The 27,486-nt window shown below is 37.9% G+C and overlaps 1 protein-coding gene across 1 annotated transcript; it reads right to left on the bottom strand.

Annotated features, from left to right (window-relative positions):
• On the bottom strand, nucleotides 1-27,141 carry LOC311276242 (uncharacterized protein). Its single transcript, XM_084385813.1, has 14 exons — nucleotides 27,039-27,141; nucleotides 25,225-25,302; nucleotides 21,698-21,874; nucleotides 18,681-18,857; nucleotides 16,028-16,204; nucleotides 13,018-13,194; nucleotides 10,369-10,545; nucleotides 3,133-3,282; nucleotides 2,846-2,940; nucleotides 2,645-2,695; nucleotides 2,024-2,402; nucleotides 1,745-1,921; nucleotides 1,404-1,553; nucleotides 1-1,136 (listed from the first exon to the last, which is right to left on the bottom strand). Exons 1-14 carry the CDS (start codon nucleotides 27,082-27,084, stop codon nucleotides 1,090-1,092), a joined length of 2,058 nt encoding a protein of 685 aa, XP_084241939.1. The 5' UTR covers nucleotides 27,085-27,141; the 3' UTR covers nucleotides 1-1,089.
• Nucleotides 27,142-27,486: the final 345 nt, after the last annotated feature.

Raw genomic sequence — 27,486 nt, 5'->3', positions numbered from 1 at the left:
ATCTTATTTAGGGCTGCACGATTAATCGCAATTTCCATGTAATCGCACTTAAATCGAGATCGCTTATCGCGATTTTAAAATCGCAAAGGCTGCGATTATTTTTTTATGCGCAGTTTGTCATTGATGTACGGCTCTGTAAACGCTGCTCCATCTGAAAGCACTGTGAGTTTGAGTCACTTATAACGTGCATTTGAAAAAAACAACACGAGTCAAATATCTTTCCAAACACGAGAATCTTTTATGAACCTCGTTTTAATAACATGCAACATTTAATAACATGCATTTACTCCAAACTCACTTCATAAGGACAGTTGAGCTCCTCCTTCTGTGAGATGATGAGCTTCTGACACAGAATAAGGCAGTCGTGCATTTATAAGTCATGTTTAATCAAAGCGTTTCAATCTTCTGACTATTCAGCTACAGCGACAGGGATTTCCTGGAATGATGCGCCGTTATTGTACTTCTGCGGCGGGGCATATTTAGCGTGTTTGCGTGAGAGCGCCCTCTGGTGTTCAAATGGGGCAGTGTTTACTACCGATCAGCCGCACTCCACTGACAAGCTGCGCTTAAAATAATCGCAGCCTTTGCCAAATCGCGTGCGGTTTTATTGCGATTAATCGTGCAGCCCTAATCTTATTATAGAAACCACAGTCAACGTAACCCCACGCATACCATGTTTGGTCTCTATAAATTGGTACTTTGAAGATCGAAATGATTTTGTACATGATATGCCGATAGTTGTGCAACATATTAGTATTACAAGAATCTTTCTTAGTTTCATCTTCAGAAACCAATCCAGCGTGCCATTGACTCATAAATCTTTCCCACAGAGGAAACTCCCGCCAGAAATTCCACCCTTCTCATTGGTTATGCCAGCCCTGCAAGGTGTTACCTTTACCAGGCTTTAAAAGGCCTCTTTGCTAACCCTTCGCTCTCTTAGCTTCTCCGCTGCTGGCCTCACTGTTACTCCTCTTGTTGATAGGAGTAACAGCCCCCCATGCACCCATGCAAGACTCACTCCCAAGACTTACCTGTTCTAATTACCTGCAATACTAATCTTCAGTCTGTGTTCCTATTTACCATCTGCCATCACCGTTGATCTTCATCCTCCGTTTTCCAGCCTGGTCTACTTCCATCTGCAAAAGACATTCTGTTATTTCTCCAGCTAAATTCTTCATTCAATTCCACATTGCCAATATCAACTCAATTATACATCTGATGGTTCCTTGCTTCTGTTCCTAATAAACTACTGTTTATTCTACTCACCTGTCCGACTCATCTCTAAACCTGACAACTATATAAATGAAGCTGATTTGACTATAACAAGAACATTACAATGAACAAAAATTAGAAAATCTCACTACAAATAATCCAGAATTTAAGACAAAAGATAATAATCATACCCTGACTGTTATCTTTCCTCACTGATTTGAGTCTCCTCGACATCACAAATATGTTGTTTGGTTCAAACCATGGATGTTGTAACATCTCCTCTAAGCTGGGGCGTTTAGTTGGATCCCGGACTAGACACTTTCTAATCAGATTCCTGCACTCTGTACACATTTTAATAAGGAGAGAGCTGGTTAGTCATGACCATATGACCTGGCATTTTTGAAAACAGCGATGCTCTCGCTGTATGTTGAGCTATATATGAAAATTCTGACACACTACAACCTTTAACTTTCTGTACAAATTGTTTGCTTTATGTGTGTGTTTATCAATGTTATCATCAATATTCACTCACCAATGGGTAATTTGGGGTGAAGTGAAACTTTGGCATGTGTGATTTCCTTTACACCATCAAAAGGACGACATCTGCTTGACAACTCGTACAGCAACACTCCAAGAGACCAGATATTTGCTGGGACGGCGTGGAATCGAGGTTCTGTAAAGACTTCAGGTGGGGTGTAATCCATAAATCCTGTAAGAAAGACATTTGCACATTGTTGAGCTTTTTTTTTTAAAGCATCATCAAATAATTAGTAAGTCACTACCTTCAGGTTTCCACACTCCCAATGCTCACCCCTGTATGTGTCGCTCTCGTAGCCTTCACTACTAAATAGCTGACCGCAGCCAAAATCTATCAGCTTGAGCTTTAGCGTGTTTTTATTAATCAGGATATTCTTCGTATAAATGTCACTATGGAAAACACCACGTTGGATGCAGTGTTGCACTGCCTGCACAGCCTGTCTCATGATGACCCATGAGAAAGAGTCACTCCAAGGTAGACGAGTGATTGTGTCATGCAAGGTCTCGCAGGGCTCCGGATACTCCATAACCAGATTGAATTCTATAGGATGTTCAAACCACTCGCACAGTTGTATGACGAAGGGGCTTATGGGTTCTCGCTTCATCATCAGCAGCAGCGCCACTTCTGTAAGGAGAGGTTTGGGATTCCCAGGCTAGAGAGAAGAAGCAGACAGAATGTTAGCTGGTTAAAAATCTGAAGAAAACATCATTTTGAAATGTACTATTCTTTGATCTTTTTAGATGCGTTCAAAAGAGCCTTTTCAGCTCAAAGTTATTTGGTGCCTCTAGGTTTATTTGTTGATCACATTTATACCTAATGCTTCCTACGGGTGTGTTAACTACAGTAATCTGCACTTAAACAACTCGATACACATTCAGGTTTTGGCCAACTTACAATATTAAGATAACAATCATCGTCAGTCTTGTATATCTGCTTGATGGCAACCTGCACAAAAAAATAAATAAACAGTTTCAATAACAGTAACAGTATTAAAGCACCTGGCCTTGTACTAAGTATTAAACCATCTGTAAATTGTTTTAAATGTGTTTTGATGCATGCAAGAGAAAAATGTTTGTACAATTCAGTAAGATTTACCTTTTTGCCATCAAATTTGCGTGTTCCCAGGTACACACTGCCAAATTGTCCGGATCCAATACATTTTTCCATGTTATAGAGAGACTCAAAGGACTCTGAAAAACAAACAGAAAAATATGAGACAATTATTAGCTTGCTAGATCCATTGTTTTATTTTAAAAAATATCAGTTCTGGTCGAGCAACAGTAAATGTGACCGGACATGTTAAAAACTTGACTCAGTTATGCATGAAATAGCAAAATCTCTATCTGTAGACTTTGCACTGCCCAGCCTTATTTCAGTCTCACCTGTTGAGCTCTTGTTCACGGGAGAAGCCTCCACGGCACCCTGAGCAGTTCGGCCAGTTGATGTCTCTGTTGGCTCGACAGGAACTTGACCCGGCAGCGGAGGACACAGAAACCCTTCGAGGCTGTCGAACCTGAACAAACCCTGTTGGCCTGAGGATGGAACAGTTCAGACATCAGACATTTAATTTTTTTTATAATATTAATTATCAATGTCAGCGGTCACATCACATTGTTACTTTGGTTTCACTTTATTTTGGTCCCTTTAAGACATTCTACAAGTATGGAAGTAAAATAATGCCAAATGTTCTTGAAACAAAAAAGCCTGTTGAATTGCACTACTTGTAAAAATATGCATTGCATTAACCATGCAAGCATTTTAATGCATTGTATTTTTAGGGCTTGCATTTTTATGGGCTGAAATTCAGCATGGTTGAATATTTAAGCTGTGAATATTTCAATTCAAAACATTTCAAACACATTTTCATGATTAAAAATTCAATAATCCATATTCACCTTTCATATTTCACTTCCAAAATATTCAAAATGTTTAAAAATACAACCTAAAATATTCAACAGGCAATTTCCGGTCCATTTTATTTCGCTTTGCAAATCCGCTTCCACAAATTCAGTGGTTCAAATTCGACAGAAAATACTACGTTGACATCCAGGAACTGCAGGAAAAGCAGTAGATTACCGAGCATACTCTCCATCTGCTGTTAGTCAATCTCACCAGCAGGTGGTGCAAAAGCGCGTGTTGTTGACGAAGACCACCAACAGTTAGAGCAAGCCATTCATTCATAAAACTCATTTACAGCAATGTAAGTGTATTTGTGATTATTATGACGGCTGTTTTATGTTAAATTCAGTGTCTTCACGGTTACTTTTCCTGTGTAGCCTACATGCATCTTTCTCTACCGTGAACGAGATTATAATGTTATTCCCCGATTCGGATACAGATCCAATGTTACATTTTTGAGGTTGACATATATTTCTCTTGGTTGTTTAGTTGCCTTAACTTTATATTGCAGCAATGTGCTGCATGCAGGCTATTAGGGTTTCCCTCAATACTTCAGGATTCCCCTAGCCTGACTACGTCAGACTTCTTACTTCCTTTCAATTTCATTTCGCTTCTGTACTCAGTCTGAGACAGCGTAATAGCTTTCCGTTTTGCTCCGGCCTGAAAACAGCCGGCCAATCAAGGAACAGAGGGCGGGCTGAGAGCCGTGACGTAGACACTGATTGGACCGTGGATGCGTAGATTTACTTCACATAATCTACAAAAGTCGTTCACAGCCATGTTCACTCCGGTATTTCGCTCGATGTTTCGCATCATACTACATGTGTTTACAGTGGAAGTTAGATGCGGCTGAGCATGTGCATAACACACACCATAACCAAACGTTATGTGATTGGCTTACGGGAACCAATGATTTTAAACTTCAGACAAGCGCCTCCCCGCGAGAAAGAAAACGCTTTTCAATTATGCCATGCCAGACTCTGTCTACAAAGCAAAGCGAAGTAGCAGAGTTTGGTATTACCAGGCTAGGATTCCCCTGCTGGACATATAAAACGCTTAACGTAGCTTAATGGACTAATTACAGTGATTTAAAAGACCAAACTCGCAGGCAAGCAGATGGACTCAGAATAACGCGCAAAGCTTAATGCTGAGCGTTTCCCAGTGATAGACTGGCATAAAGTTGGCTTGACGTTGGACAGTCGCACATTTAGGGACCGTCTCTAAAGTGTATACGACATTGGTATACACGTTTCTAACTTAAATAGCATTTGAATAGAACGACTTACAGTCATAAAACCAACTGTAAAGTGTTCATGTAGTGTCAGGCATAATGCGCACCCTTTAGATTTTTGATATTTATTCAAATAAATTGAAGTTTGCTATTGAAGTTAGAAACGTGTATGCTAATGTTGTATGCAACTTTGGAGACGGTCCCTAAATGTGCGAATGTCCAATGTCAAGCCAATTTTACATTTAGGCTACATTTAGTAATTTAGCAGACGCTTTTATCCAAAACGATTTACAGTTAAACTAACAATAGGAGGACAACAATTATGCAAGTGCTATGACTCTTCCCAGTTTAACCTAATGCAGTACACGTAGGCATACTAATATATATATACATATAGAGAGAGAGAATAGAATAGAATAGAATAGAATAGAAGAGAAGAGAAGAGAAGAGAAGAGAAGAGAAGAGAAGAGAAGAGAAGAGAAGAGAAGAGAAGAGAAGAGAAGAGAAGAGAAGAGAAAGTGTTAGTATTAATTGATCAAGTGTTGATTTTATGCCAGTATATCACTGGAAAACGCTGAGCATGAAACTTTGCACGTTAAGTTCATATTCTTAGTCCATCTGCTTGCCTGTAGCCTATATAGAAGCCTACAGCCTACATCCCCAATAAGGTGTGAGTTTGGTCTTATATCACTGTATTAGTCCATTAAGCTACGTTAAGCGTTTTGTCCCGACGGAAGGGGAATCCTTGAGTATGAGGTATTGAGGGAAACCGATTATAATCCCGTTCATGGTAGAGAAAGCTGATAACATGTAGGCTACACAGGGAAAGTAACAATGAAGTTATTGAATGAAACAAACACAGCTTTTGTGTATTTATCATCTTTTCCGCATATATACTGACACAGATAATCATTTTCATTTTATGAATGAATGGCTTTTTCTAACTGTTGCTGGTCTTCGTCAACAGCACGCGCTTTTGCACCACCTGCTGGTGAGATTGACTAACAGCAGATGGAGAGTATGCTCGGTAATCTACTGCTTTTCCTGCAGTTCCTGGATGTCAATGTCGAATTTGAACCACTGAATTTGTGGAAGCGAATTTGCAAAGCGAAATAAAATAGACTGAAAAATGCCTGTTGAATATTATAGGTTGTATTTTTAAACAGTTTGAATATTTTGGAAGTGAAATATGAAAGGTGAATATGGATTATTGAATTTTTAATAATGAAAATGTGTTTGAAATGTTTTTAATTGAAATATTCACAGCTTAAATATTCAACCATGTTGAATTTCAGCCCATAAAAATGCAAGCCCTAAAAATACAATGCATTAAAATGCAAGCATGGTTAATGCAATGCCTATTTTTTTCAAGCAGTGCATTTCAACACTGAACAGGCTTTTTTTGTTTCAAAAACATATGGCACTATGTTCCCGTGGCGATAAATTGCGGGTGTGTATTTGCAGCCTCTTACTGCTAAGAGGCGCTACAATCACAGACTTTGCAAAGTGTCAGTTTATTCTCTCGATTGCGTAATCTGCCGCCGCGCCGCGGCTCATTAAAGGGATACTCCACTTTTTTCGGAAATAAGCTCATTTTACAACTCCCCCAGAGTTAAACAGTTGAGTTTTACCGTTTTAGAATCCATTCAGCCGAACTCCGGGTCTGACGGTACCACTTTTAGCATAGCTTAGCACAGATCATTGATTCTGATGAGTCCAGTAGCATTTCTTTCAAAATGACCAAAGAGTTTCAATATTTTTCCTATTTAAAACTTGACTCTTCTGTAGTTAAACCGTGTACCAAGATCGACGGAAAATGAAAAGTTGCGATTTTCTAAGCCTATATGGCTAGGAACTACTCTCATTCCAGCGTAATAATCAAGGAACTATGTGGCTGTACCATGAGTGCAGCAGGCGTAATGATATGACGCAGCGCCTGAAAATAGTCCCCAGCTCGGTAACTTCTTCCAACGTGACCGGGACTAAGTTTGTCTAACCTATTAGACCTATTTTCAGGCGCCCCTCTGGCCCCCCTAAATTTGGAATCGTAAAATCACACCAAACAACTGCGCATTTATTCAGTTGCGGCGCCTTCATCTAGGCTACACTGCAGCACGACGTATATTCACATCAAATGTTAACGCAGAGGAACGGGACACTGCAGTTCACAAAAGTTCATTATTTTCATGTGCTTTAAAGCCTTGCCGGTTAAACATGTCATTCGCTGCTGATGCGCTGTTCAAACATGCGCTTTACTGAGCGCGTACACTCGACGCGCACATGCACTAAAAGCCTGTTACTGGACTAAGTTATCTTTTGAGTCTTATATTGCGCTAATACTGTCAAATACAGACATTGTTTACATTAACAAAGTTGGTTATGTCTAAAGTGAAAGCAAACAGAGAAAATTAATTAAAATCTGCTTGTCATATGCGTGTATATTAGACGTGTCGCGTGCAGTTCTTAAAGAGACAGTAGCCCTAATAATAAACATGCTGCCGCTTGTCCTTAAAGAGATAGTTCACCCAAAACCAAACAGTTGCTGGTCCCCATTGACTTCCATACATAGTAGGAAAAAATATATACTATGGAAGTCACAGGGGTACATCAACTGTTGTGGTTACTCACATTCTTTCAAATAACGTTTATTTTCAACAGAAGAAATAAACTTATTCGGGTTTAAAACAACTTAAGAGAGTAAATTATGACTTTTTTGGGGGAGAATTATCCCTTTAATGTTAATAAAACAACAAAACACACAGAGGAAATCATTCACTGCTCTTGACTGAGAACTTTAAGTCTGTTGTGTTTTATTTTCATATTTGTTCATTTAATTACTTTCTCATACTGTTAAATACACCTATAGCTGAAAAAATAAAGCAGTTTATTTCATTTGTATATTAAGTTGTGTATGTGTAATATGTATCTCTGTTCTTAATTTTTAATAACAAAGAAAATAATTACTTTTATTATAAAGATTTTTATCTTCGCGACTTTGGCCTAAATGTCTGCCATTCTTTTTTATTTTATATTTTGTTACCTATAAGGCTTTGTTTTTAAAATAGGGAAATTAGTTTGGCTGTAATGCTCAGTCACTTGCAAAATAGTAAAACCAACATGAAAAAAGAATCGTGATAAAATCGTGATTTTCCTGAAAAAAAAAAAAAAATCGTAATATGATATTATTGCCATATCGCCCACCCCAGGTGTAAAAAAAGTGCCTAGATGTGCTTAGATGCTAAAAATGTGTTATTATTGATCATTATATCACACTACAATTAAACATAATGAAACATTCATTTGAATTGAAATTGTTTTATTAGCTTAGCTAATATAATTTATTAGCTTTTTCTAGAGATTGCAGTCATACATCAGGGTACCCCCAGGATCCTCCAACTTAAATTCAAGGCTTTTTAAGACCTTTTTAATACCATTTCAAACGAAATTCAATCCCAACTTCGTACCAATTCCGACAGAAGTATGAGGGGAAAATGTCAAATCTGTATACATTTTAAACCCTAAAAAATAATTATGTACAAGTAGACTATTTCAATTAAATAAAACATTTTATTTAAATTATCAGTCATATTTAATACATACGCAGCAGCGTTGTAGCGTGCACGTGTGTAGCCCAATGTTAATTTTGGCAGCCATTTTTGATTTAGTCTTACTCTTCATCTTCAGACGAAAATGCTTATTGGTCTTAGTCACATTTGAGTCATTCTGCCTTTCATAGTTTTAGTTGACGAAATGTGTTTGCATTTTTTGTCAACGTTTAGTCATTACTTTTAGTCAAACTGCAGTTACTTTAATTTTGGTAACTATTTTATATGTAGTCTTTAGACAGAAAATGTCAATTATTCTCTCTAGGCCAATTCGATTAAGCTTATGAGAAATTAAAATTAAGCTAACAGGCTGTATTGACATTGCACTCTTTAGCAGTAGCACTTGTGCAATTCTACATATCCCTTTTCCTTAGTTCTCCAATTTTTTTGAGTGCCGTACCCCCTCTCTTCCACGACTGCAGTCACATCTTTCCATTAAGGGACAATATTTGCCCCATTTAATCGATTTTTCCATTTCATTTTTCACCTTTATAATACTTTTAAAAATAAATAATGCTTTAAATAAAACAATGTTCAATAAATATTCAATGTTAAAAAACGTTTAATATTAATAAAAATATGATATTAAAATCGCCAGTAGGTGGCGGTAACTCATTGTCTTTGTCAAAGCCACAGATTTTGTTGCAAAATAGAGCAATAAGCCTGTTTAAAATTTAGTACATCACTTAATGTTACCCTTTTTTTTTACTTTTTTTTTTTTACTGTTGTATAAAATCATTGTCACATTTGAAATCGTGTGGATAGTTGGGAAACATTGCATTCTTGCTCGCATAATGATCAACATTAAAAACACTGCTGTATATCAGCCTGCATTTTGATCGCAGATTTAGTCGCACAAACAGCGCAAGCGGCTCGTGACAGATATTCTCAAATGAAGATCGCTGAACTCCAGCTTGTCTGTGTTTTCAGATCATCCGCGCTTCTTCAACAATGTAGAGAGAGCGCGCGTGGATGGTTATGGCCAGATACTACTGAAAAGACCGGGTAGAAAACATGCTCTTTTAACAGAAAAGCTCTGATTAGTAACCATCGTAACGGGTGCGCGCGCTTTCGCGCGTTCTTCTATGACGTGAAGCGCGAGGTGCACTCAACGTTACGCGACTAATTTTTAATTAGTCTACATTAGTAACAGCTAATTTTGTTACGGTTTGAATTTAATCATAGAAAAGGCAAACAAAAATTAAGACCTTTGTAACGAAATTCAAGACTTTGTATACCAAATTCAAGGCTTTTAAGGCCTTAATTTGAGATTATCAAATTTAAGACTTTTTCAATGCTTTTAAGACCCCGCGGGTACCCTGTACATGACATGGTGAAAAATGACTTGAAATAATACTGAAAATAGGTTAAGATGAATGTTAAAGGTGTGCCCCCTAAAAGCACAAGTGGCCCCTGGCTGGCCCCCCCAGTTACTGTGGTCTAGAACCGCCACTGTATGAAATACAGGTTATATTGTTATCGTCTCTATTTTTAACTTATTCTATTTTTCTGGCCTTATAAAATGTTCTATTCTGTTTACCATAGTTGTAGTATTTCATCCTTACTGTTAATTGACATTAACCCCACTTACGGCAATTGAAAAAAATGCAGCAATTGCTGCTGTTTTGCACAATATCCCTTTGCGCCACCTGGCGGTCATTTCGCGAATGACTTTGAAATGCGACTGGTTTATTTTTGCCGCGGTAATAGGCATTCTGGTTAGTTACCATCTGTATTAGACCCATTAGACTCATCTAATGTCAGCTCTGATCGAGAACATATTATAATGGGGGAAATAATTTGAATATTCTGTAAAAACAAGCCTTATTTTGAGTGTATATCAAGATAATACTGTTTAAAATAATGGAGAAATAATAATTTACCATTATTTGGCTTGACGCCGGAGTGATCTGGAGCAGGTGGTGATGATGGTTCAGGAACAGGATCTGCTGGAGGAATAAAAGGCTCCACAACAGTCACAGCACTACTGGAAGAGCACTTCTTAGTCACCCAGGACTTGAGAGAAAAACCAGGTTTCTTTATACGTCCTGGAGCTTTTTCTGAAATGAAGAAAAAACAAATGAAAACAACTACAGATGGTACTCAACCAGAATAATACTTTTACCGCCACCGTTCCCGTGGCGATAAATTGCGGGTGTGTATTTGCAGCCTCTTACTGCTAAGAGGCGCTACAATCACAGACTTTGCAAAGTGTCAGTTTATTCTCTTGATTGCGTAATCTGCTGCCGCGCCGCGGCTCATTGAGAGCGATTGAAAGCTGGTAGCAAATCAATTCAAATGAAACATTGAACGAATTCATAATCACAATACTGAAATTAAATTGAATAAATTGAATAATGAAAAAAAAATTCTACATAAAACATTGCAATAGAAAAATATTAGGCCACATCAATGAGGCTTTGTAAGAGCATAAGACATGCGTTTAACAGTATTCAGACGATAGCTCTGTGGTCAACGCATCAACATGAGTTTCTCATCGCTTCAAGCGATTTGAGATCAAATCTCAGTGTAGCCGACAGTGTTTATGTTTTTCCGTTCTTGATGCTTAAATATGTATCTGTTTAATTATCAATTGTACATTACAACATAAATTTGCAACATTCCGGTTGAGCCGCTGCAAAGACGACACATCTGATGAAGGAAGACTGTCAGCCGATCGCACCAGAAAATGAAGATGATGAAGCTCTTCTTTAATCTGCTATATTATTTTTTTGTGAATCATTCACGAAATTGAGATGACTGACAGTGATACCCGGCCAAAGCAACGCAAGACATTTTTCAAAACAGATCGAACAAATCGGAAAAATACTTTCAATACAGTATTGCTTTCAATTAAAAAAATAAACAATGAAAATGTAAAAGAAAAATACAATTAATTAAGTTTGAAAACCCATCGCACATTTCAAGGTATAAATAAAGTGTCGGGACAGTTTATTTATTTAAAACAGGGTTGCATCGATAGAGTTTATTCCCTTTGCGATGCAAAGTAAGAAACACAGAATCTTATTCTTGCAACATTTTAAATTTCTATTGTCAAAGAAATTGCAGCTAAGTTTAAAATTGAAAACGGTACAAAACGAAAACAGTTCAAAGCAACATAAATTAAGAACAGGCGTTTTTCTTTGCCTCGCTCTCGCGCTGGATCTTTTTTTAGTACGTTTCTTTTGTCTCCCTCACTGCGCGCGCCGGGTCTGTCTCGAAATTAAACATTTCAGGGTAAAACACACCATACAGCTGATAATACTGTATATGTCGCTGCGTGTCATCCACACAAATCACGAAAGAAAAAACTGTAACAAATAGCCTTTGTTGCTTCAAAGATAGGTACAGCATGCCTTGCTGAATTCACCTTACAATAAAACGAGGTTGATCGCGAGGTCTGTATCTGCTAAATTGAAATTGTGTGTGGAAAACCTTTAAATACAATCAATAAAACTACAATATTTATAATTTACTAAGATATAGGGCCTACATATGGACTTTTGGAGATTTTGAGATTTATCCTTAAAAGAATTTTGCCTGCTCATCAGGCTGGCTATCCGACACTCTCCATATGAAAGACGGAACATTAACACCCATTCAGGTTGGTCCTGCACCCCCACGATAAAGCAACTATGCCTTCTCCAAACCCCCCACAGGATATGAGTTTGAGACTGACTTAAAATAAAGAGTTTGCAAGCTAAAATAACTTAATAGGCTACTCTGTAGTTTTTCGGTCATACAGATAAGAGTAGAGTAGCCTACATCGTTCAAAACTGTAAACTTTAATTCACATTAGGCTAACGACAAAAGTTTGTCTGTCGTCTCTGTCTCCAGGAACTGCGCGTCACATGACTTTACTCGTTACGAAATGCCCAAACGTTCCAATGTGTGTTCGCTCACACGAGCGAGAAGCGCTCTTCATTCGTCTCATTCCTCAATAGAATAGTACAAATAATCAGCTTCATTGCACATCATTTACTTTTGTTTGTTATTTTTGGTATTAAATTTGTTTTTGTGTTTTTTTTGTGTGTGTGTGTTTTTTTTAAATCGCACTGCTCCCCGGGGAATAGGCTTGTCGCCCGACGTCTAGGCCTACAATATGAAATACAGGTTATATTGTTATCGTCTCTATTTTTAACTTGTTATTCTATTTTTCTGGCCTTATAAAATGTTCTATTCTGTTTACCATAGTTGTAGTATTTCATCCTTACTGTTAATTGACATTAACCCCACTTACGGCAATTGAAAAAAATGCAGCAATTGCTGCTGTTTTGCACAATATCCCTTTGCGCCACCTGGCGGTCATTTCGCGAATGACTTTGAAATGCGACTGGTTTATTTTTGCCGCGGTAATAGGCATTCTGGTTAGTTACCATCTGTATTAGACCCATTAGACTCATCTAATGTCAGCTCTGGTCGAGAACATATTATAATGGGGGAAATAATTTGAATATTCTGTAAAAACAAGCCTTATTTTGAGTGTATATCAAGATAATACTGTTTAAAATAATGGAGAAATAATAATTTACCATTATTTGGCTTGACGCTGGAGTGATCTGGAGCAGGTGGTGATGATGGTTCAGGAACAGGATCTGCTGGAGGAATAAAAGGCTCCACAACAGTCACAGCACTACTGGAAGAGCACTTCTTAGTCACCCAGGACTTGAGAGAAAAACCAGGTTTCTTTATACGTCCTGGAGCTTTTTCTGAAATGAAGAAAAAACAAATGAAAACAACTACAGATGGTACTCAACCAGAATAATACTTTTACCGCCACCGTTCCCGCGGCGGTAAATTGCGGGTGTGTATTTGCAGCCTCTTACTGCTAAGAGGCGCTACAATCACAGACTTTGCAAAGTGTCAGTTTATTCTCTTGATTGCGTAATCTGCTGCCGCGCCGCGGCTCATTGAGAGCGATTGAAAGCTGGTAGCAAATCAATTCAAATGAAACATTGAACGAATTCATAATCACAATACTGAAATTAAATTGAATAATGAAAAAAAATTCAACATAAAACATTGCAATAGAAAAATATTAGGCCACATCAATGAGGCTTTGTAAGAGCATAAGACATGCGTTTAACAGTATTCAGACGATAGCTCTGTGGTCAACGCATCAACATGAGTTTCTCATCGCTTCAAGCGATTTGAGATCAAATCTCAGTGTAGCCGACAGTGTTTATGTTTTTCCGTTCTTGATGCTTAAATATGTATCTGTTTAATTATCAATTGTACATTACAACATAAATTTGCAACATTCCGGTTGAGCCGCTGCAAAGACGACGCATCTGATGAAGGAAGACTGTCAGCCGATCGCACCAGAAAATGAAGATGATGAAGCTCGTCTTTAATCTGCTAAATTATTTTTTTGTGAATCATTCACGAAATTGAGATGACTGACAGTGATACCCGGCCAAAGCAACGCAAGACATTTTTCAAAACAGATCGAACAAATCGGAAAAATACTTTCAATACAGTATTGCTTTCAATTAAAAAAATAAACAATGAAAATGTAAAAGAAAAATACAATTAATTAAGTTTGAAAACCCATCGCACATTTCAAGGTATAAATAAAGTGTCGGGACAGTTTATTTATTTAAAACAGGGTTGCATCGATAGAGTTTATTCCCTTTGCGATGCAAAGTAAGAAACACAGAATCTTTTTCTTGCAACATTTTAAATTTCTATTGTCAAAGAAATTGCAGCTAAGTTTAAAATTGAAAACGGTATAAAACGAAAACAGTTCAAAGCAACATAAATTAAGAACAGGCGTTTTTCTTTGCCTCGCTCTCGCGCTGGATCTTTTTTTAGTACGTTTCTTTTGTCTCCCTCACTGCGCGCGCCGGGTCTGTCTCGAAATTAAACATTTCAGGGTAAAAACACACCATACAGCTGATAATACTGTATATGTCGCTGCGTGTCATCCACACAAATCACGAAAGAAAAAACTGTAACAAATAGCCTTTGTTGCTTCAAAGATAGGTACAGGTATGATAAATAATGATGATGTATGTGGGATGATAGAGTAGGGTTCAACAAGGAAATATAGTTAATGGTCCATTTGTGAAAGAAGAAAGAGGAAATAGTTTTAAACTTCAGACTTATCACCCAAGGTTAATTTGCCATCCAGCACAGCACAGTAGGTGGCGGTAATGCTCCTTTGGAGTTAATCGCCATTAAACAAGAAGAAGAAGAAGAAGAAGAAGATAGGTACAGCATGCCTTGCTGAATTCACCTTACAATAAAACGAGGTTGATCGCGAGGTCTGTATCTGCTAAATTGGAATTGTGTGTGGAAAACCTTTAAATACAATCAATAAAACTACAATATTTATAATTTACTAAGATATAGGGCCTACATATGGATATTACTGCGCCAAGTCGAAGTGCTCACAAGCACTTGCTATGGTATTCAGCCATACAATATAGTTATCCATTTTACACGCTTAGAAAAGCGCAACGTTTTGTTTTGTGTCACCGTCCTAGGTCGAGTTACACTACGCGAGTAACTGTATTTAAATAGGGAAAACGTGGAGGTGTTTGGTAGCTTCTCTGCTTGGCCCATATTGAATGAACTGGGCTAAGCTAAGTGCTAACAAAGTTTTGCCGCAAGACAGAGCGATTTAGTGCACGCACTGAGACGAGAGAGGTATGCATCAACTCGTCTTAGTTAAGGGAATAACATAGTTTAATATGAAAAAACGGTGGAGTATCCCTTTAACACCTATTCGGGTTGGTCCTGCACCCCCACGATAAAGCAACTATGCCTTCTCCAAACCCTCCACAGGATATGAGTTTGAGACTGACTTAAAACAAAGAGTTTGTCTGTCGTCTCTGTCTCCAGGAACTGCGCGTCACATGACTTTACTCGTTACGAAATGCCCAAACGTTCCAATGTCTGTTCGCTCACACGAGCGAGAAGCGCTCTTCATTCGTCTCATTCCTCAATAGAATAGTACAAATAATCAGCTTCATTGCACATCATTTACTTTTGTTTGTTATTTTTGGTATTAAATTTGTTTTTGTGTTTTTTTTGTGTTTGTGTGTTTTTTATTTAATCGCACTGCTCCCCGGGGAATAGGCTTGTCGCCCGACGTCTAGGCCTACAATATGAAATACAGGTTATATTGTTATCGTCTCTATTTTTAACTTGTTATTCTATTTTTCTGGCCTTATAAAATGTTCTATTCTGTTTACCATAGTTGTAGTATTTCATCCTTACTGTTAATTGACATTAACCCCACTTACGGCAATTGAAAAAAATGCAGCAATTGCTGCTGTTTTGCACAATATCCCTTTGCGCCACCTGGCGGTCATTTCGCGAATGAATTTGAAATGCGACTGGTTTATTTTTGCCGCGGTAATAGGCATTCTGGTTAGTTACCATCTGTATTAGACCCATTAGACTCATCTAATGTCAGCTCTGATCGAGAACATATTATAATGGGGGAAATAATTTGAATATTCTGTAAAAACAAGCCTTATTTTGAGTGTATATCAAGATAATACTGTTTAAAATAATGGAGAAATAATAATTTACCATTATTTGGCTTGACGCCGGAGTGATCTGGAGCAGGTGGTGATGATGGTTCAGGAACAGGATCTGCTGGAGGAATAAAAGGCTCCACAACAGTCACAGCACTACTGGAAGAGCACTTCTTAGTCACCCAGGACTTGAGAGAAAAACCAGGTTTCTTTATACGTCCTGGAGCTTTTTCTGAAATGAAGAAAAAACAAATGAAAACAACTACAGATGGTACTCAACCAGAATAATACTTTTACCGCCACCGTTCCCGTGGCGGTAAATTGCGGGTGTGTATTTGCAGCCTCTTACTGCTAAGAGGCGCTACAATCACAGACTTTGCAAAGTGTCAGTTTATTCTCTTGATTGCGTAATCTGCCGCCGCGCCGCGGCTCATTGAGAGCGATTGAAAGCTGGTAGCAAATCAATTCAAATGAAACATTGAACGAATTCATAATCACAATACTGAAATTAAATTGAATAAATTGAATAATGAAAAAAAAATTCTACATAAAACATTGCAATAGAAAAATATTAGGCCACATCAATGAGGCTTTGTAAGAGCATAAGACATGCGTTTAACAGTATTCAGACGATAGCTCTGTGGTCAACGCATCAACATGAGTTTCTCATCGCTTCAAGCGATTTGAGATCAAATCTCAGTGTAGCCGACAGTGTTTATGTTTTTCCGTTCTTGATGCTTAAATATGTATCTGTTTAATTATCAATTGTACATTACAACATAAATTTGCAACATTCCGGTTGAGCCGCTGCAAAGACGACGCATCTGATGAAGGAAGACTGTCAGCCGATCGCACCAGAAAATGAAGATGATGAAGCTCGTCTTTAATCTGCTAAATTATTTTTTTGTGAATCATTCACGAAATTGAGATGACTGACAGTGATACCCGGCCAAAGCAACGCAAGACATTTTTCAAAACAGATCGAACAAATCGGAAAAATACTTTCAATACAGTATTGCTTTCAATTAAAAAAATAAACAATGAAAATGTAAAAGAAAAATACAATTAATTAAGTTTGAAAACCCATCGCACATTTCAAGGTATAAATAAAGTGTCGGGACAGTTTATTTATTTAAAACAGGGTTGCATCGATAGAGTTTATTCCCTTTGCGATGCAAAGTAAGAAACACAGAATCTTATTCTTGCAACATTTTAAATTTCTATTGTCAAAGAAATTGCAGCTAAGTTTAAAATTGAAAACGGTACAAAACGAAAACAGTTCAAAGCAACATAAATTAAGAACAGGCGTTTTTCTTTGCCTCGCTCTCGCGCTGGATCTTTTTTTAGTACGTTTCTTTTGTCTCCCTCACTGCGCGCGCCGGGTCTGTCTCGAAATTAAACATTTCAGGGTAAAAACACACCATACAGCTGATAATACTGTATATGTCGCTGCGTGTCATCCACACAAATCACGAAAGAAAAAACTGTAACAAATAGCCTTTGTTGCTTCAAAGATAGGTACAGCATGCCTTGCTGAATTCACCTTACAATAAAACGAGGTTGATCGCGAGGTCTGTATCTGCTAAATTGAAATTGTGTGTGGAAAACCTTTAAATACAATGAATAAAACTACAATATTTATAATTTACTAAGATATAGGGCCTACATATGGACTTTTGGAGATTTTGAGATTTATCCTTAAAAGAATTTTGCCTGCTCATCAGGCTGGCTATCCGACACTCTCCATATGAAAGACGGAACATTAACACCTATTCAGGTTGGTCCTGCACCCCCACGATAAAGCAACTATGCCTTCTCCAAACCCCCCACAGGATATGAGTTTGAGACTGACTTAAAATAAAGAGTTTGCAAGCTAAAATAACTTAATAGGCTACTCTGTAGTTTTTCGGTCATACAGATAAGAGTAGAGTAGCCTACATCGTTCAAAACTGTAAACTTTAATTCACATTAGGCTAACGACAAAAGTTTGTCTGTCGTCTCTGTCTCCAGGAACTGCGCGTCACATGACTTTACTCGTTACGAAATGCCCAAACGTTCCAATGTGTGTTCGCTCACACGAGCGAGAAGCGCTCTTCATTCGTCTCATTCCTCAATAGAATAGTACAAATAATCAGCTTCATTGCACATCATTTACTTTTGTTTGTTATTTTTGGTATTAAATTTGTTTTTGTGTTTTTTTTGTGTGTGTGTGTTTTTTTTAAATCGCACTGCTCCCCGGGGAATAGGCTTGTCGCCCACCGACGTCTAGGCCTACAATATGAAATACAGGTTATATTGTTATCGTCTCTATTTTTAACTTGTTATTCTATTTTTCTGGCCTTATAAAATGTTCTATTCTGTTTACCATAGTTGTAGTATTTCATCCTTACTGTTAATTGACATTAACCCCACTTACGGCAATTGAAAAAAATGCAGCAATTGTTGCTGTTTTGCACAATATCCCTTTGCGCCACCTGGCGGTCATTTCGTGAATGACTTTGAAATGCGACTGGTTTATTTTTGCCGCGGTAATAGGCATTCTGGTTAGTTACCATCTGTATTAGACCCATTAGACTCATCTAATGTCAGCTCTGGTCGAGAACATATTATAATGGGGGAAATAATTTGAATATTCTGTAAAAACAAGCCTTATTTTGAGTGTATATCAAGATAATACTGTTTAAAATAATGGAGAAATAATAATTTACCATTATTTGGCTTGACGCCGGAGTGATCTGGAGCAGGTGGTGATGATGGTTCAGGAACAGGATCTGCTGGAGGAATAAAAGGCTCCACAACAGTCACAGCACTACTGGAAGAGCACTTCTTAGTCACCCAGGACTTGAGAGAAAAACCAGGTTTCTTTATACGTCCTGGAGCTTTTTCTGAAATGAAGAAAAAACAAATGAAAACAACTACAGATGGTACTCAACCAGAATAATACTTTTACCGCCACCGTTCCCGCGGCGGTAAATTGCGGGTGTGTATTTGCAGCCTCTTACTGCTAAGAGGCGCTACAATCACAGACTTTGCAAAGTGTCAGTTTATTCTCTTGATTGCGTAATCTGCCGCCGCGCCGCGGCTCATTGAGAGCGATTGAAAGCTGGTAGCAAATCAATTCAAATGAAACATTGAACGAAATTCATAATCACAATACTGAAATTAAATTGAATAATAAAAAAAAATTCAACATAAAACATTGCAATAGAAAAATATTAGGCCACATCAATGAGGCTTTGTAAGAGCATAAGACATGCGTTTAACAGTATTCAGACGATAGCTCTGTGGTCAACGCATCAACATGAGTTTCTCATCGCTTCAAGCGATTTGAGATCAAATCTCAGTGTAGCCGACAGTGTTTATGTTTTTCCGTTCTTGATGCTTAAATATGTATCTGTTTAATTATCAATTGTACATTACAACATAAATTTGCAACATTCCGGTTGAGCCGCTGCAAAGACGACGCATCTGATGAAGGAAGACTGTCAGCCGATCGCACCAGAAAATGAAGATGATGAAGCTCGTCTTTAATCTGCTAAATAATTTTTTTGTGAATCATTCACGAAATTGAGATGACTGACAGTGATACCCGGCCAAAGCAACGCAAGACATTTTTCAAAACAGATCGAACAAATCGGAAAAATACTTTCAATACAGTATTGCTTTCAATTAAAAAAATAAACAATGAAAATGTAAAAGAAAAATACAATTAATTAAGTTTGAAAACCCATCGCACATTTCAAGGTATAAATAAAGTGTCGGGACAGTTTATTTATTTAAAACAGGGTTGCATCGATAGAGTTTATTCCCTTTGCGATGCAAAGTAAGAAACACAGAATCTTATTCTTGCAACATTTTAAATTTCTATTGTCAAAGAAATTGCAGCTAAGTTTAAAATTGAAAACGGTACAAAACGAAAACAGTTCAAAGCAACATAAATTAAGAACAGGCGTTTTTCTTTGCCTCGCTCTCGCGCTGGATCTTTTTTTAGTACGTTTCTTTTGTCTCCCTCACTGCGCGCGCCGGGTCTGTCTCGAAATTAAACATTTCAGGGTAAAAACACACCATACAGCTGATAATACTGTATATGTCGCTGCGTGTCATCCACACAAATCACGAAAGAAAAAACTGTAACAAATAGCCTTTGTTGCTTCAAAGATAGGTACAGGTATGATAAATAATGATGATGTATGTGGGATGATAGAGTAGGGTTCAACAAGGAAATATAGTTAATGGTCCATTTGTGAAAGAAGAAAGAGGAAATAGTTTTAAACTTCAGACTTATCACCCAAGGTTAATTTGCCATCCAGCACAGCACAGTAGGTGGCGGTAATGCTCCTTTGGAGTTAATCGCCATTAAACAAGAAGAAGAAGAAGAAGAAGAAGAAGATAGGTACAGCATGCCTTGCTGAATTCACCTTACAATAAAACGAGGTTGATCGCGAGGTCTGTATCTGCTAAATTGGAATTGTGTGTGGAAAACCTTTAAATACAATCAATAAAACTACAATATTTATAATTTACTAAGATATAGGGCCTACATATGGATATTACTGCGCCAAGTCGAAGTGCTCACAAGCACTTGCTATGGTATTCAGCCATACAATATAGTTATCCATTTTACACGCTTAGAAAAGCGCAACGTTTTGTTTTGTGTCACCGTCCTAGGTCGAGTTACACTACGCGAGTAACTGTATTTAAATAGGGAAAACGTGGAGGTGTTTGGTAGCTTCTCTGCTTGGCCCATATTGAATGAACTGGGCTAAGCTAAGTGCTAACAAAGTTTTGCCGCAAGACAGAGCGATTTAGTGCACGCACTGAGACGAGAGAGGTATGTATCAACTCGTCTTAGTTAAGGGAATAACATAGTTTAATATGAAAAAACGGTGGAGTATCCCTTTAACACCTATTCGGGTTGGTCCTGCACCCCCACGATAAAGCAACTATGCCTTCTCCAAACCCCCCACAGGATATGAGTTTGAGACTGACTTAAAACAAAGAGTTTGTCTGTCGTCTCTGTCTCCAGGAACTGCGCGTCACATGACTTTACTCGTTACGAAATGCCCAAACGTTCCAATGTGTGTTCGCTCACACGAGCGAGAAGCGCTCTTCATTCGTCTCATTCCTCAATAGAATAGTACAAATAATCAGCTTCATTGCACATCATTTACTTTTGTTTGTTATTTTTGGTATTAAATTTGTTTTTGTGTTTTTTTTGTGTGTGTGTGTTTTTTATTTAATCGCACTGCTCCCCGGGGAATAGGCTTGTCGCCCACCGACGTCTAGGCCTACAATATGAAATACAGGTTATATTGTTATCGTCTCTATTTTTAACTTGTTATTCTATTTTTCTGGCCTTATAAAATGTTCTATTCTGTTTACCATAGTTGTAGTATTTCATCCTTACTGTTAATTGACATTAACCCCACTTACGGCAATTGAAAAAAATGCAGCAATTGCTGCTGTTTTGCACAATATCCCTTTGCGCCACCTGGCGGTCATTTCGCGAATGAATTTGAAATGCGACTGGTTTATTTTTGCCGCGGTAATAGGCATTCTGGTTAGTTACCATCTGTATTAGACCCATTAGACTCATCTAATGTCAGCTCTGGTCGAGAACATATTATAATGGGGGAAATAATTTGAACATTCTGTAAAAACAAGCCTTATTTTGAGTGTATATCAAGATAATACTGTTTAAAATAATGGAGAAATAATAATTTACCATTATTTGGCTTGACGCTGGAGTGATCTGGAGCAGGTGGTGATGATGGTTCAGGAACAGGATCTGCTGGAGGAATAAAAGGCTCCACAACAGTCACAGCACTACTGGAAGAGCACTTCTTAGTCACCCAGGACTTGAGAGAAAAACCAGGTTTCTTTATACGTCCTGGAGCTTTTTCTGAAATGAAGAAAAAACAAATGAAAACAACTACAGATGGTACTCAACCAGAATAATACTTTTACCGCCACCGTTCCCGTGGCGATAAATTGCGGGTGTGTATTTGCAGCCTCTTACTGCTAAGAGGCGCTACAATCACAGACTTTGCAAAGTGTCAGTTTATTCTCTTGATTGCGTAATCTGCCGCCGCGCCGCGGCTCATTGAGAGCGATTGAAAGCTGGTAGCAAATCAATTCAAATGAAACATTGAACGAATTCATAATCACAATACTGAAATTAAATTGAATAAATTGAATAATGAAAAAAAAATTCTACATAAAACATTGCAATAGAAAAATATTAGGCCACATCAATGAGGCTTTGTAAGAGCATAAGACATGCGTTTAACAGTATTCAGACGATAGCTCTGTGGTCAACGCATCAACATGAGCTTCTCATCGCTTCAAGCGATTTGAGATCAAATCTCAGTGTAGCCGACAGTGTTTATGTTTTTCCGTTCTTGATGCTTAAATATGTATCTGTTTAATTATCAATTGTACATTACAACATAAATTTGCAACATTCCGGTTGAGCCGCTGCAAAGACGACGCATCTGATGAAGGAAGACTGTCAGCCGATCGCACCAGAAAATGAAGATGATGAAGCTCGTCTTTAATCTGCTAAATTATTTTTTTGTGAATCATTCACGAAATTGAGATGACTGACAGTGATACCCGGCCAAAGCAACGCAAGACATTTTTCAAAACAGATCGAACAAATCGGAAAAATACTTTCAATACAGTATTGCTTTCAATTAAAAAAATAAACAATGAAAATGTAAAAGAAAAATACAATTAATTAAGTTTGAAAACCCATCGCACATTTCAAGGTATAAATAAAGTGTCGGGACAGTTTATTTATTTAAAACAGGGTTGCATCGATAGAGTTTATTCCCTTTGCGATGCAAAGTAAGAAACACAGAATCTTATTCTTGCAACATTTTAAATTTCTATTGTCAAAGAAATTGCAGCTAAGTTTAAAATTGAAAACGGTACAAAACGAAAACAGTTCAAAGCAACATAAATTAAGAACAGGCGTTTTTCTTTGCCTCGCTCTCGCGCTGGATCTTTTTTTTTGTACGTTTCTTTTGTCTCCCTCACTGCGCGCGCCGGGTCTGTCTCGAAATTAAACATTTCAGGGTAAAAACACACCATACAGCTGATAATACTGTATATGTCGCTGCGTGTCATCCACACAAATCACGAAAGAAAAAACTGTAACAAATAGCCTTTGTTGCTTCAAAGATAGGTACAGGTATGATAAATAATGATGATGTATGTGGGATGATAGAGTAGGGTTCAACAAGGAAATATAGTTAATGGTCCATTTGTGAAAGAAGAAAGAGGAAATAGTTTTAAACTTCAGACTTATCACCCAAGGTTAATTTGCCATCCAGCACAGCACAGTAGGTGGCGGTAATGCTCCTTTGGAGTTAATCGCCATTAAACAAGAAGAAGAAGAAGAAGAAGAAGAAGATAGGTACAGCATGCCTTGCTGAATTCACCTTACAATAAAACGAGGTTGATCGCGAGGTCTGTATCTGCTAAATTGGAATTGTGTGTGGAAAACCTTTAAATACAATCAATAAAACTACAATATTTATAATTTACTAAGATATAGGGCCTACATATGGATATTACTGCGCCAAGTCGAAGTGCTCACAAGCACTTGCTATGGTATTCAGCCATACAATATAGTTATCCATTTTACACGCTTAGAAAAGCGCAACGTTTTGTTTTGTGTCACCGTCCTAGGTCGAGTTACACTACGCGAGTAACTGTATTTAAATAGGGAAAACGTGGAGGTGTTTGGTAGCTTCTCTGCTTGGCCCATATTGAATGAACTGGGCTAAGCTAAGTGCTAACAAAGTTTTGCCGCAAGACAGAGCGATTTAGTGCACGCACTGAGACGAGAGAGGTATGTATCAACTCGTCTTAGTTAAGGGAATAACATAGTTTAATATGAAAAAACGGTGGAGTATCCCTTTAACACCTATTCGGGTTGGTCCTGCACCCCCACGATAAAGCAACTATGCCTTCTCCAAACCCCCCACAGGATATGAGTTTGAGACTGACTTAAAACAAAGAGTTTGTCTGTCGTCTCTGTCTCCAGGAACTGCGCGTCACATGACTTTACTCGTTACGAAATGCCCAAACGTTCCAATGTGTGTTCGCTCACACGAGCGAGAAGCGCTCTTCATTCGTCTCATTCCTCAATAGAATAGTACAAATAATCAGCTTCATTGCACATAATTTACTTTTGTTTGTTATTTTTAGTATTAAATTTGTTTGTGTGTTTTTTTTGTGTGTGTGTGTTTTTTTTTAATCGCACTGCTCCCCGTGGAATAGGCTTGTCGCCCGACGTCTAGGCCTACAATATGAAATACAGGTTATATTGTTATCGTCTCTATTTTTAACTTGTTATTCTATTTTCTGGCCTTATAAAATGTTCTATTCTGTTTACCATAGTTGTAGTATTTCATCCTTACTGTTAATTGACATTAACCCCACTTACGGCAATTGAAAAAACGGCAATTTTGCACACTTTTGATGCTGCTATGACTGAACTGTCTTTGCACTACAGTGCCATTTGCACACTTCTGATGTTTGCTATGACCGAAACTGTTTTTGCACTATCATGTCACTTGCAGACTTAATTTAAATGTCTATTTTATTGATGCCTATATATAGTGATAGTTACATAGTTTTTAGCTATGTCTAGTTTTTTAACTCTAGTCTAGTTTTAACTACATGTTTTTGTCTTCACCGTGGGATGGAGGGAAACGTCATTTCGATTGCTTTGTATGTCTGGAACATGTGAAGAATCGACAATAAAGTTGACTTTGACTTTACTATTAAAATCTTAATAGTGTAACAGAGTCTCTGCTTAATATCAGCAAACTCTTTATTGTGATGCTCCTCCAACAGACATTCAGTTGTCTATAAGTAACATTGCACCTATCACATGTCGACTAACTCTCATTAGAGTAAGTTAGTAGACCGTTAGGGTTAGAATTGTAAAGTTGACATGTAGTTGAAAAGTTACTTATTGTCAGTAGAGTGTCTGTTGTTGGAGCATCACAATAAAGAGTTTGCAGATATTAAGGAGAGAGTCTAACGTTACTGATACTCTAATGAGAGTTAGTCGACATGTAGTTGCAAAGTTACTTATAGTCGACAGAATGTTCAAAAGGGACCATCAAAATAAAGTTTTACCGTTACTTTAGTTGGTTTAGTTGACAAATCAGCCATTGAAAATAGAAATAGAAAACTAAGCCATTACTTCTTTATTACGTAAAAGCCTATTCTGACCTCTGCGAGAGTGTTTAGATGAAGTGGACGGACGTCCATCATCTGGGTTCTGCTTCACCCTCGTCCCGTGAGCCTGACCTGTGGACACAGAAACAGAAAACTCAGAAGACAGAGATGTTAAATATCCAGGACGATCCTGGCTCTGTGTCTGGGTCGGGTCTGGCAGCGGCAGAGGTGGACAGTAGCAAAGTACATTTATTTGAGTAACTTACTGTACTTAAGTACACTTTTAGAGTATCTGTACCTTACTGAAAAATTAAAGCACTCACTTCCTCTTTCAGTTTCACCCATCATGTGATTGTGATACATGATCGACATCCACCTCCAAACTGCAATAAAATCAGTACAAAATACAACACAACACAATACAATACAATACAATACAAATCTCCTCAGAAATACTATAAAAAAATATATAAAAGTATTCTCAGAAATTATGACGCTTTCAAAAATGTAACTCTATATAAAGGAGATATCCTCCTATGTCCTTCTACAATAAGTCTCCTCTCAGAAATCAGCTTCAAAGTCTCAAGTTTCGCACAGAAAATTCTCTGCAAAAGTTTGTTTTCGCCTGGTCTCTGCAGAATTCATAACACAAGTCGCTATGGCAACTAAAATTCTAATCACAGCATGCACGCCGTCGCTGACGTCACAGCATCTAAGATTTTAAAACACTATGCACGTACAGACAGCGATCGATTCAAATGTAAATATATATGCAGTCCTTCATAGCAACTCAAATTCGAATCACGCATCGACTCCGATTTATTAAATAATTACAAACTTAATGTCGACGTTTTCTTTAATATGATATTCATTCTTTCAGACCAGTTTTATTATTAAAACCCGTGGAAATGTGCGTTGACCTCCCCGGAGACGCCATCTTTGAGGGCAAAAGCTGCTGTGTTTACAATGTTTTACCATACTGTCTATGAGTTTTACAAGCAAATTTCGAATATTTCTTTCCATTTATAATGTTACGAAAATCATGAAGAGACAAAGTGACAGAGATTATAAAGAGACTCTATTAACACAAGACAGAGAGAGGTACAATGCGAAAATTTCTGTCATAAATGGTGTGGATCCGTATGCGCTAACAAAGGAAGCACTGAGCACTGATTATGCAGCTTTGCCTCAGATACAGTATTATCATGTGTATCATTATCTGGTATTGGCTAGGAGTTTTAATACATGTGAGCAATTCCGAGCCTGGAAATATGTGCATGAATATGAATATACACGGTATGAAAATAAATAAAACTCGCGTGCAAATTAATTAATGTAATGCGGAACTACTTTATACGCGGGTTCTTTAGGGACATAATCTGAGATTGCCGTGCTGGAATGTGAGTGTGTGTGTGTGTGTGTGTGTGTGTGAGAGAGTCGCGGGCGCGATCGAACAGTGGAAACAATGTTGTTTTTGTATGTTTTTAATATCTCGTCATTTTGTTCATACAGGACATAATTCAAACTGCAAAGTGTTAACTTATATTTGTGTACACTCGCAATAAAAAACAACAAATTCTTGCGTGTTTTGAGGTAGTTTCTTTCCTGTTTATCCTCGCCAGCCATAACCTCAGTCATTGTTCTGACAAAAGCTTAGTCTTCTCACATTCACGAAGTCTAATGACGGGTATACTGTAAAATCCAAATTTAACTGAACCTCCGACACGATTTAAACATCCATTGACCCAGCAGGAGATCACCATTTTCACTTTTTATCACGAAATTAACTCGCTTCAGCTTCTACTATTGTTCTGCCCTCAGAAATGGCGCCGGGTCGGCAAATGCTAAAAAACTAAATTTAACTGAACCTCCGGCACGATTGGAACATCCATTGACCCAGCAGGAGATGACCATTTTCACTTTTTAATCACAAAATTTCCGTTTCAGCTTCTTCTCATGTTCTGCATTGTAAGAATGTTGTGTTCTGCCCTCAGAAATGGCGCCGGGTCGGCAAATGCCCGTATGTTGGGACGTCATGTGGGAACTATGTATAGGGATGTCCCGCGTGACGTCACGCCATTTGGAGCAGCCATCTTGACGGAATAGAAAATGCTAAACCGCTGGTGATAATACCAAGGGTGCAGCGATTTGTATTATTTTGAAGCACCCCCGGACGCCGCCATTGGCTAACGGAACCCCACCTGCAGTTAGCATCCCATTGACTCCCATTCATTTTGGCGTCACTTTGACAGCGCATAACTTTACATCTGAGGCGTTTAAAGACTCCATTTGTCCATTATTTATTTCTAAAGAAAC

This window comes from Rutilus rutilus (assembly GCF_951802725.1).
Source record: "Rutilus rutilus genome assembly, chromosome: 17".
Classification (NCBI taxonomy): domain Eukaryota; kingdom Metazoa; phylum Chordata; class Actinopteri; order Cypriniformes; family Leuciscidae; genus Rutilus; species Rutilus rutilus.
The sequence above is the reverse complement of the archived record's forward strand: the minus strand, read 5'-3'. Positions and strand labels throughout refer to the sequence as shown.

What these genes read in the sequence shown, in the direction of transcription:
- LOC311276242 (XM_084385813.1), bottom strand. Translation starts at nt 27,084, where the DNA reads ATGGTCATCTCCTGCTGGGTCAATGGATGTTCCAATCGTGCCGGAG. An exon ending in ATGTTCCAATCGTGCCGGAG is followed by an intron (nt 25,303 to 27,038) that starts GTTCAGTTAAAT and finishes CTGTGTCCACAG; the next exon opens with GTCAGGCTCACGGGACGAGG. An exon ending in CAGCGTCAAGCCAAATAATG is followed by an intron (nt 18,858 to 21,697) that starts GTAAATTATTAT and finishes TCTTCATTTCAG; the next exon opens with AAAAAGCTCCAGGACGTATA.